The 12521-nt window shown below is 40.1% G+C and overlaps 1 protein-coding gene across 9 annotated transcripts in view; it reads right to left on the bottom strand.

The window, feature by feature from the left end:
* OPA1 (OPA1 mitochondrial dynamin like GTPase) overlaps positions 1-12498 on the bottom strand; it is a 98347-nt gene extending 85849 nt beyond the window's left edge. For 4 of the 9 annotated variants that reach the window (XM_003927027.3, XM_003927028.3, XM_003927026.3 and 1 more), the window contains exon 1: positions 12296-12498. In XM_003927027.3, the coding sequence (XP_003927076.1) occupies positions 12296-12327 (32 nt within the window). In that variant the 5' untranslated portion in view covers positions 12328-12498. The remainder of the gene's footprint in view (positions 1-12295) is intronic. The other 5 variants (XM_074404737.1, XM_074404739.1, XM_074404736.1 and 2 more) reach the window with 4 other exon arrangements.
* Between the last annotated feature and the right edge of the window lie 23 nt (positions 12499-12521).

Raw genomic sequence — 12521 nt, 5'->3', positions numbered from 1 at the left:
TGCTTGCCTTTACTTGGAAAAATCAGCAGTACACCCGGAGTAAAATGCCAGAAGGGTTTACCGAAGCCCCTTCCTATTTTTCCCAGATATCGCATCAGGACTTAATGACACTACAGTTTCCTGAAAATTCTACTCTCATTCAGTACAAAGAAAACTTATTGTTAAGCTCTCTATTACGGAGTGCTCAGAAATTGACTCAGTCACAAGACTTCAATGGAAAAACTTCAATTTTCTTTTCTTTTCTTTCTTTTTTTTTTTTTTTTTGAGATGGAGTTTTGCTCTTGGTGCCCGGGCTGGAGTGCAATGGTGTGATCTCTGCCTCCCAGTTTCAAACGATTATCCTGCCTCAGCCTCCCAAGTAGCTGGGATTACAAACATGCACCACCACACCCCGCTAATTTTGTATTTTCAGTAGAGATAGGGTTTCTCCATGTCGGTCAGGCTGGTCTCAAACTCCCAAAGTCAGGTGATCTGCCTGCCTCCGCCTCCCAAAGTGTTGGGATTACAGGCATGAGCCACTGCACCTGGCCAAAACTTCAATTTTCCAAAGAAAAAGTCCACTATTTGAGACATGACTTGATTGCTGAAGGGATTTCCCTCTCACCTGAGAGAATAAACACTATTTAAAGTTTTCCTAAACCTGCAACCAAAAGACAATTAAAAGGCTTTCTTTGACTTGCAGGCTATTACAGATCCTGGGTTCCAAATTTTTCCTTAATAGCTTCACCACTGTATTAGCTCACTAAAAATGCTGTACCAGAGGTTTAACCTTGGGAAGATAGTCATGAGCAGGGTTTTGGCCAAATGAAGTTGACCTTACAACAGACCCCAGCTTTAGGACTTCCAAATTACACTAAACCTTTCGCCTTGTTTGTGAGTGAGGGTAATAGGCATTAGGAGTCCTTACTCAAGAACATGGTGTTAAACACAGGCCCACTGCATACTACAGCCTGCAATTAGTCCCAGTCTCTGAGGTATGTCCTAATTATTCAGAAGCACTAGCAGCAGCCATGGGTAGAAACTCCATCAGATCTGGTTTTAAATGAACTTAATTTGCAAGTCCCACACATTAAATTCCAATGAAACCTCACATTTTTCAGTGAGTAGACTAACATCTTATGAATTACTTCTCCTATCGATCTCCTTCTAACCTTCATCTAAAAGGCTGTAATCCTACGTAACCCTGCTACTTTGTTATCTCCATCTGAAGATGGTGAAGAACACAAAAGTATAAGTGTAGTGTCAGAAATAGCGGCCCCTCATGGTGATGTACAAGACACTCCACTGGATAATACTGAATTAATACTTTTTGATGATGGGTCCTATGCCAAAAACTCAGAAGGAAAATATCAGGCAGGACATGAGTTAATAGAGAAGGGAACTTTTCCTCAATTTAAGTCAGCCTACCCTGCAGAGCTTTCTGCCCTTATCTGAACATGCCATATAGCTAAGGAGAAGTCCATAAATATTTGTGGACAGTAGATATGCTTTTGGAGTAGTAAGTGATTTGGGCATGATATGGAAACTACAAGGGTTTCTCGCCTCTAGTGGGATCCCTGTAAAAAATGGACTCCAAGTGGATGAGCTCCTTTCTGCTATCCTATTACTAATGCAGATTGCTGTTATTAAGATTGAAGCTCATACTTGTAGAAATTAAGCCAAATATCAAGCAAATGTTTTAGCAGATTTTTATGCTAAAACAGCTAGAGCTGAAACTGTCAAGATATGCAATCTGAATGAACTCTATAAGATTAATCCAAGCCAACTTCCTTATGATGACCTATTTAATAAACAGTGCAATGCACCTGATTTGGAAAAACAAAATTGTTATCTAAAACGACGTAAATTTAACGTGAAGCAAAGACTCACTGAGGGCCTGGATGCTTGCCTGGTCCTTCCTGAGTCTTTGAAGCTTCCATTATTGAAAGTTCTGCACTCCACAACTCATCATGGAACAGAAAAAATGTTCCAAATTATGAAAAAATACTGGTGGGGTGACTCTTCCAAAATTGCTAAAATGGTTTATAATCAGTGTTTGACTTGTCAAACTCATAATTCTGGAAAAACTTGAGGTTGCATAGTTCCACCACCTGATGGACCATTTGAGCACTTACAGATGGACTGCCTTCAGTTGCCACCCTCAATGGGGTATCAGTATGTTCCTGTAATAGTTTGCATGTTTTCTGGTTGCACAGAGGCCTTCCCATGTAGGAAAGTTAATGCTGTGACCATAGCAAAAAAATTATTAGAAAATGTTTTTCCTTTATGGGGGGGGTCCCTCTAAAAATCTCCAGTGATAGAGGAACTCATTTTACTGGGCAAGCTATAAAGCAGTTAAATAAGGTGTTACTGACACAATCAGTATACCTTACCACTGTCACCCTCAGTCTTCAGGAAAGGTTGAAAGAACAAATAGCATATTAAAACTGAAACTGGCAAAGTTAACTGAATCAACTGATTTGCCTTGGCCAAAGGTACTATCTTTGGCTTTTACAGCAATCGGAGTCACTCCTGTTGGAAAACATAAATTGATCCCTCATGAAACAGTCACTGGAAGGCCTACGTCCCTAGTAATAGCACCTCATGCTTCTCCTGCTCTCTTAAACTTTGATATGACTGAATACTGCAAGGCTTTAATGTATTATGCCAAAGTATACTTCCACCAGGTAAAGGAAGCTTTTTGAGATCCACCAACTGAGGACAATTAAACCCTCCATTGTCTGGAACCTGGAGACTGGGCTTTCTGGAAATGACATCAGAGGAAGATCACTCTTGAACCTCATTGGATGAGTGCAGTGAAGCTTTTGGGCCTTGAACCCTGGGTCCACATCTCACAACTCAAAAGGGTCCCTTCAGACTCCTGAAACTGTATGCCCATTGGAGACTTTCAGGTAAAGCTGACCATGGAATCTCTCCCCAGAAGCAGACAACATCCTAGTTGTAGACAGCTTTCCCAAGATCACGGATCGAGACTTCTGTACCATCATGAAAGCCTTATGTGTTTTTCTGTTTTCCTCAGTTTTTGCCCTAATCCTCTCCTTTTCCTTCCACGAAAATCCATGGGACCATAATCAGTGGATGGCATTAGCTCCAGCTTATGCTCTAGCACAAAAGCAGAGTAACTGTTGGGTTTGTGGGCTAATGCCAATAAATCAGAAAATGATTCCACTGGTGCCAGTGCCCCTCCACGTTCCCAATGAGTTGAAGAATGGAAAGCTATTCTTGATATTTTAAACATCACTGCTACTTGCTTTCCTACACTCACTAAAAACAATATTCCTTTTCAATTGATAAGTTGATCATACCAAATATAAAAAACCAATCCAAGTGGTGCCTGAAAAAGGTATACTGTGCTTCCAGGCATCACACACTGAAGATTTGGGAATTACTTACGTTGGTACAAGTGATTGCTTGTAAAATGTAAGCAGATTAAATCCAGTAGGGTCTCTTTTTATTAGATATTATACATCCTTATAACATGCTAAAAAAGGGCAAGAGAAAAGTTAATTTCCCGCTGGACACTATTCAGGAGCTACACAGATTTATAGTATGATCCCTGCTCAAATACAACTAGGTGGCCCTCTTTCTCAACCCCTGAGGGTCTATATTGGGTCTGTGGAAAACCTGCGTGTTCTGTTCTGCCTCCTTGTTGGTTGGGTTCTTGTTACTTGGCCTGGCCTGCTCCTGCCTTTTGAATTGCTTTCCCTGAAAATTCTCGTGATAGCCCAGTAACTGAAATTAGCACTAGCCTCGAAATAGATGAGGATAAGCTAGTTTCTACTGAAAAAAAAAAAAAAAAAAGATTCCAGTGGGGTTCCTGGGGGCTCACTCTTGGTGGCAGTGAAGTACCATTTGTACAGAATTTAAAGCTAATTCATAAACAGGGAAAAATCTTGGATTTTGTAGCCAATCAGACCTCCCTGGGTTTCAGATGGGTAGAAGCTACTCTCTAGAAAGGCACATGACAACAAACATACTCAGTGAAAACACTTAATGGAACATCATGCAGCCTTAGATCTTCTAGAGGTCTGTTTGGTATTAAACAAAACTGAGTTTTGTACTCTCCCCCCAATTCTGTTACTACAAAAAGCTTAATTGAAAAGGTAGCTGATACTGCTGTTTCCTTAGACACTGCCATCAAATACATTAAAGAAATCTCTCCAAAAGCAACCTATGATGTGTTTACAGGAGCAGCTAACAGGTGGTTTGCAAGGCATTCTAAGTGGTGAATGACAAGCGTGGGTTTTCCAAGGGTTTCTAATCTTTATATTTCTTCCAGTAGGTTTCCAAGTTATTATGACTTGTATTACCAGGGTAACAATGAAAATGAGTACTTCTTTAAGTCAAGCTGCTTTACAGCAAACTATGGCCCTTAATCACTATCACACTCCAAACAAAACTGATTAATTGAACCCTAATACTGTTGAACTGCTTACATTGCCTGAACCTTAACTTGGCTAATTTGGTTCGATTCACTTCATAAGAACTTTTATTAAGGGGTACGCCTTGGCATTTTGGTGGTATCCTCTTGATAGGCATAATAATAGTCCCCTTGGTATGCTGTATCCTCTCAAGTCTTAAATGTTCTGCATGCAGCTATAGATTGAGAGTTGAGTGGTCTCACTCCAACTGGATCAGCAAGAACATAAAGAATCATTTAGCAGGTACAAAGCTGCGACTTGTAAATTCCATATTAACACCAAAGACAATTTGTGAGACTCCATACTGAAACTAAAGATGACTTGCGAATTCCACACTGAGACCAAGTAAGTCTTTATGAGGGTGACGGAGAGTGGTGTCAATGCCTAAAGTTTTGGTCAATCTCTTTAAATTGAGGGGTTGACCAAAAGTGGGGGAAGTATTAAAGTGAATTAAATATGGCCTGAGAAGGACTCTGTAATTCTATATTTGAGTCCTTGTGGACAAACTGTAACCTAGCTTGATAGGCAGACAAAACTGAAAACCTAACTTAGTAGTATGCATCTGAAATAACAGCAGAGTGTTGACCAATCCCAGTGGCCATACTTCAACCACTCATAGACTGCTGAGTGTTCAAACTGAATTCAAATAAGGCAAACGATGAGCTGTAACCAAGCTCGCTGTTTCTGTGTCTTAATTCTGATTCCCATAGGTCACTTTACCTTTTCTGTCTATAAATTTATTCTGACCACGAGGCACCCCTGGAGTCTCTCTGAATCTGCCTGCTGTGATTCTGGAGACGGCTCAATTTGCAAATCATTTCTTTTCTTTGCTCATTCAACTCCATCAAATTTAACTTGCCGTAAGTTTTCTTTTAGTATCATGTTTTGCCTAAGATAGAATGATTAGCAAATGGTAGAAGAGAGACTGAAACTAGGGTCAGCTTGACAGTAAATCTCAAATTATTTCCACAAGTGACACTTGTGGGCAAGAGTGTAGGAAGAAGTAGATGCAGAAATACATGTGGCCCCAGATAAGAAGCTAAGGTGACATTTGGACTCCCTGCCACTTTCTCCAGAGCCCCAGGATGATACTGCACTGTGCTCTCGTTTAAAACTCTATAGGATGAAGTGTGATGGAGGCTTAATAGATAAAAGTGAGAAAAAGAAACAAAGTCAAAAAAAACCAAAAAGGAATAAAAAAGAGAAAGAAGGGCACAGAGATGAGATAATGAAAGGGCAAAAGACCCAAGGAGCTGGTATAAAGGCTCATAGGAGGGGTGAAACTGGACTGAATATCCAACTGAACAGTAATTGACTATGAGGCTGAATTTTTTTTTTTTTTGGTAGGAAATGGGGAACTATGGAAAGTTTCAAGGTAAAATAAGACTAATGAAACAGTAATTTAAAGAAGATGTTAAAGATAACATTAGGTCAAAGTAGCTCAGAAGGAGAACAAAAAGGTAATCTCATTTCAGTTATCCAAACGTAAGAGGAGAAGCCTGAAGTTAGGTGGCAGCAATAGAAAGGAAAGGGAAAGGCAGATATGGGGATGGCAGACTAGGTACAGGGGGAAGGACAAAGGTGATCACTGATCACCACAAGGTTTTATCTTGTGTGACCAACGTTATCACTTACAGAGAGACATATCAACTAGGGAAAGAGCTCATGGTTCCACAACATTTAACTCACACTTCTTTCAAATATATCCTTACATCCGTTTAGTTTATTGAGTCAGAAGAACTCTGGTTCCAATCACATTTTCACTGCTTACTAGCTGTGCAGTCATGGCAAATTACGAATTTCCTAAAGCCTTAGTTCTTAATCAGTTAAAACAGCATAATAGCTGTATTAAGAGAGTCACTGTCAATAATCAATAATCTGGTATTTCCTTCTTCTCCTTACCTATTCACCTCCTCCATATCTATTAACCCACTTATTCACCTTAGATTATCTAGTTCATCATTTCAATAAGTCTTTTGCAAATATTTTAAACTCCCTATCCTCTGATTTGTTTGACTTGTCTAACAAAATACAAGCCCTACATGAGCCTTATCATTTTTCTCTCTGCCTGTACCCAGGGAAATAAAGCACTACTGGAGAAAATCACACCCAACTGGAAACACATCTCAACTGGGCCCTCAAAATCACTTAATAATCCTACTTCATCTCTCTTTTCAGTTCACGCTTACACTCTCTGTTAGGAGTGTTTATTTTTCTCCAAGCTCTTCTAATCTCCCCCTTATCTCTCCTGACCTCTCCTAACTCTCAGTAGATGACCTTGCCCTCTACTTCACAGGGAGAATGGAATCTATCAGAAGGACATCTTTCAACTTCCTCATATAAAAACTATTCACCTACTCTATCTCCACCAATCCTCTTCACCCTCACATTCTAAGCGATCTTCCTCCCATTAAAGGTGAATCGCTGTTTGAAATGCTCTTTCCTCCTGCCCTTTGAGGAATCTTAAGTCGAAACTCTCCTATCTTCGTTATTTATTTTTGAGAGAGTATTTATTGACTTATTTTTGAGACAGGGTCTTGCTCTGTTGCTCAAGCTGGAGTGCAGTGACACTATCAGGGTTCACTGTAGTGCCTACAGAGCAGGGCTCACTCACTATCAGGGCTCACTTTCTGGGCTCAAGTGTGATCCCCTGCCTCAACCTCCCAAATAGCTGGGACTAGAGGTGTGTGCCAGCATGCCCAGTTAATTGTTTTTGAATTTTCATAGAGACAAGGTCTTGCTATGTTGCCCAGGCTGGTCTCGTACTTTTGAGCTTAAGCGATCCTCTGTTTCAAAGTGTTAGGATCATAGGTATGAGCCACCGCACCCGGCTCTCTCATCTTAAAAGGGGAAAAAAAGTACCCCATTTCCCTGCTCTAGCTATTTTATTAAAATAAAAGCCAAACCAACCTGATTTCCATTTCTATCACTTCAGTGAAACAGCTCTTATTGAGGGCACCCAAGGCTTCCAGTGGGCATTTTGTTCAATTCTGGTTTTATCTGACCTCTCAGCAATACCTGACAATGTTGACACCACCTCATTATTGAAAATTCCTCTTCCCTGGGCAGTCTCACTGGCCACTCCTGTTCAGTATCCTCAACCACATTTTCAATGTTGGGAACTCATCAAGGCTTAGACCTAACCTACTTCTCACTCTCCCTAGGCAATCTCACTGATACCCATTTCCTCCATTACCATCCACACATCCGTGTTTCTTAAAATTATGTCTAATACGGTTAAGTTCCAGACCCTTGTGTCCAACTGCCTATTCAGCATCACCACTTAGATAATAAAAAGGTACATCAATGTCAAGATATACAAAACATGATCTCTCCTCCCCGCTCCCACACAAAACCTGACCCTCCTGCCGTATTCCCTTTCTTAGGAAACGGCATGAGCAGCTATTCAGTTAGTTAATACACAGACATAGGAATCATTCTTGATACCTTTTTTATCCTCACCCATCACCAGAACATTCTTCTGAATGCAAATCTGATCACTGTCACTCACCTGCATCAATCTCTTAAATGGCTCCTCCTGCATTTAGAGTAAAATCCAAACTCCTGGTCTGTAATGCCCTGCACAGTCCAGCCCCTCCCTCCCTCCCACTTGTATCAGAGCTCTCCCCTGACACGAGTTTTCATCCAGTTCCTCAATTGTGCCATCTCAGGGCATGATCCCTGCTATTCTTGGGCAGTCTCTCCTAGGTACTTAACTCGTGCTACCAATCAGTTTCACCTCAGGCATATCCCCTCTCCCCAAACCTTCAAAAGAATGCAAGTCCACCTACTACAGTTCTCAACTCTGTACTTTCTCTTCATAGTTCTTATAAAATTTATATTATATAATAATGTAGTTATTAGATTAAAATTTGTCTCCACTAGTAAGCTGTAATCTTCATAAGAACAGTGTTTCTAAGGTCTTAGCCCAGTGCCTCACAATGACAGATAATAAATTTATTAAATAAACATGTTATTGGGAGAATTAAACTGTAAAAAACAGGTCAGAGACCCATAGCAGTGACTGAATATGTGCTCAATAAATGTCATTTTAATATTAATCTGCATTAACCTCCACTAATGTATGAATGAATAAACAGCTCTTTAACCCTCAAAAGGTATCTGCATTTTTTTAGAAAGTAGTTAAGCCAAATACACACACACACACACACACACACACACACACACACACAACTAGATGAACTCCAGGACTAAGTTCATCCCTAAGATGTTTTTACTTTTCACTATTTCCTCCTCCTCTTACCTGCAAATCCCTAAAGTAACTATTTCCACAAGAGGGGCAACAATAAGTATGGATCGGGGGCAGGGACAAGAATAGGGAGTATAGTAACCAGTATTTCAGGTAACTACATGAAACATGTTCTCCAATTAGTCCCCTGGAAGAGATAATGAACTCAAAGCAAAATCCTAGTATTAACACTTCTTTGGAAGGCACCCTCAAGAACTATTTTTAGGGCTTCCAATTCAAGAAGATGCTCTAAACGATCAGTGCTCATACAGGAGAGGACTATTTTTCACAAAAAGGTCCTCATGTCAGGGAATGGAAAGATGAAATTAAGATTAAAGCACCATCTAAGAAAATACTGTTTCAGTAACCTTCCACCTCACTCCAGTCCCACTGAATGTAACAGCAGCAATCGCCTCAGGTTGAGCAATCTACCAGAAAGGCTCCTAAGTGTACAGGGGAAAGGGAAGTTTCCACAGTGAGTGCCCCCACAACAATACTGGCATTTGTAACAAGCTCAGGTCATCTGTCCACGCCCTAAAATAAAGCCTGCTAATTGACACATCACACACCTAAAACACTTTGCTAATTTAGCTCTCTCATTCAGGGTTATCCCACACAAGGCATCTACATCAATCATTAGTCTTTCATAGTTAAATATACTTAGATAACCAGACTATCTTTAAAAACCAGCAACTCGTAAGATGGGGACCAAAATAAACAACATTATTAATCCTAAAAAAAAAAGCAGCAATAGGAAATCCTAATTACTATTCTCATGAGAATTGCTAAAAATATGACAGACATAAAATGAAAGTATGTTGTTATTCAAAAACAGCAATCAAAGAACAATATAAAGTGTACAGAATTAAACATGTCTTTAAGAGTTTAATATATGTTTTTAAAAGTTCATGGAAATGAAAGTTGCAATACTGAGTGCTAGGTGCCCTCTGAAAGGAAAAATAAATATAAAAGAATTAAGTTGCCACTAAATGCAATGGCTCATGCCTGTAATCCCAGCATTTTGGGAGGCCAAGGTGATAGGATCACCTGACCTGAGCCCAGGAGTTCCAGGCCAGCCTGGACAACATGGCAAGGCCCTGTGTTTAATAAATAAATACATAAATAAAGTTGCAATGGCCAATATTTTAAAAATCAACAGCAAAACTATAAAATGAATTAAGCAAATTTCCCAAGACATAGAATGCAAAGAAAAAAGGTGGAAAATATAAAAGGAAAGTGAAGTGATGCAGACATGTGGTAATGTCATAACCAAAGGGAGTAGGAGAATGGGGGTGAAATGTATCCTGCGGTATGGACAAAAGATCTCCTGGGATTCAGCAAGAAAGTACTGAAGCTTATAGATGCAGTATTTTTTTGCATCTTATCCTTTAAGAGTTGGCTTATAACATAAATAATTAGTACAGATACATACACAATTTAAAAATAAAAAAGTGTGCATACATACTGGGTATATGTATACTTTTCAACAGATGATGAGTACATATATTATTTTGGAAATCACGGACATATCAATCTAAGAGGACCACTATCCATCTAAGAGATGTCTAGAGGAAAAATGAAAGGAAGGAAATAAAAAAATAAGAGAAACTTCTCAGAAATGAAGAAACATAAAGGCAAAGGCCCACTGAGTGCCAAGTCAGATGAGTAGCAAAAGAAAAACCAACCCCACACCTGGTCAAAGCCTTGGGAAATTTAAGATAAACAATAAAGTCAAGACTCTAACAGGTTCCATGAAGGGAAAAACAAGATACTCACAAAAATGAAAAAGTCAGATTGTCATGAGAATTCTCTGCAGCAACAAAGAATTACATTAGAAGAAACTGTAGCAATGCCTTTACCATTCTAAAGGAAAAGAATTTTGAATACGGACTTCAATATTCAGTCAAAATTAAAAATCAAATATGATCGAAAATAGGATCCCCCAGAAATCATCTACTCTCTTGTTCCTTTACCATAACTTTTAATCAATACATCATTTCCTAATATGTAAATCTTTTAAAAATAATTGTACGCAAATTATTGCACCAAATGTTAGTATTGATCATTTCACATGTCCACGAGCATGTATTTATATATGTATGTCAAAAAAAGGCTTATGTTCTCATCTGTTAAGGAGTAGGAATTTAACTGTGTTCTTTCAGAACATGCAAAGGAACTACAGCAAAAGGCAAATTCCAGAGCTTGGGGCTTCTGGCTTCCCACATCTCCACTTCTTTAGGTAACTAAACTGTGCCATCACCAGGAGACGTTTTTAAGCCATGACTCAGTGACATCCATGGTAACTTTAGAAATAATTTAGCCCAATTACATCCAATTAAATTAAAAAAAAACTTATAAATCAGTTTGTTTTAAAACTTCATCTTTGTAGTTCTTCCTACACATCTTAATTGCTCCAAAAGAGAATGCTATCTTCTGCAGTCTTTTTTTATTTAAAGAAAATCAGATGTTTCCCTACTAAATACAGAGAAGTAGAAATACAAAGGTTGTAAATAACTTTAATACTCAGGGCTGTGAACTTCCTCAAAAGACTAAAATTCCATGAGATTAAAAACACCTATGCAATAGTTCTAATTGACTAACACCGTTAACTATTTTATGTCATCTAGTTCTGCATTTGGACTCTAGTTAACCTATATAAAACAAATGGATTCCATTCCTTATAAACACGATACATTATCTGCACCACTTAAAAAGGGTCTGGAAAAAATTCAAGACAAGTGTTTAGAAGTTGAGTTAATTCAGGAAAACCAAGTTTTTCTAACTTCGTTTGATGCATATTACTTCCTACCAAATGCCTCCAACAATGAGCTAAGCTTGAAGGTATCTAAGGATATTAAAGCAAAATTACGTATAAAATCCAACTTAACTTCATTACAATGCATACAGTAACGCACAGAAATAAAAATATTTCTATGATTTTTCTATTTAGAATCAAACCACCCCAGGGCAACAATGACTGTGATTAGAAGGGTAGTGCCACGTTCACCACTTTGCATCAAAAATCAAGTCTCCCTCCCTAAACACAGAAAAAAAGCTGCTATTGAGAGGACATCTCGAATCACCATCTCCGACACCGTGTGCGTCACCGCTCTAGTTCTGACTCCAATCAGCCGGCAAGGGAAAGAGACAGACGCCCCTTTAACCGAGAGAAGAGCCCAAGTAACTGAAGGCGCAATGTACACATGGCGTGGAAATGGACGAAAGAGAAGACAGCGATAGTTAGGAGAAATGTGGGAGGTGACTCACGGACAGAGCCAAACCTGGCAGGGAGAGGACAGAAAAAAAAGGCAACTAGAGACAGAACAGAGGACACCAGGGTGTAAAGGGCGCAGACAAAAGGACAATAGAGACGGGTCAAGACTGAGAGGCGTCCAGAATTCTCCAGTTGGATAGGGCCGCAGAACAAGGGCCAGTGCCGAAGCCGGCTCCGAAGGTAAGGCCAGCCAGGGCTCCTGTCATTCCGGGTCCTCAAGAATATCTGGGAATTCTCCAACAGCCCTCGGCCTGGCCTGAGACTTATCTACATTTTGGAGATAAAGATAAGACAACCCCACTCTCAAAGGGGCCCCAGAATTAACGGGGCCAGATCAGAGCCTGCACTTACCAGGCCACAGCGGCCCGACGTAGTCGCCACATCCCGCGGGCGGGGAGGTCACGCAGACGCCGAGAGGGCCAAGCGGGAGCCCCCGTGTGAGCCCCAGCCCGGCTCCAGGTCCAGGAATGACCCAGGAAGAGGCCCTCAGCAGCAAGGGCACAGAGCCGCTGGAGAGGCCCTCCCAATGGCGCATGGACTTCCGCAAGAGCCTGACAGGCACCCGTATTCGGTCCGT

This window comes from Saimiri boliviensis, chromosome 8 (genome assembly GCF_048565385.1).
Source record: "Saimiri boliviensis isolate mSaiBol1 chromosome 8, mSaiBol1.pri, whole genome shotgun sequence".
NCBI lineage: Eukaryota > Metazoa > Chordata > Mammalia > Primates > Cebidae > Saimiri > Saimiri boliviensis.
This window is presented reverse-complemented; position numbering and strand designations above follow the sequence as displayed.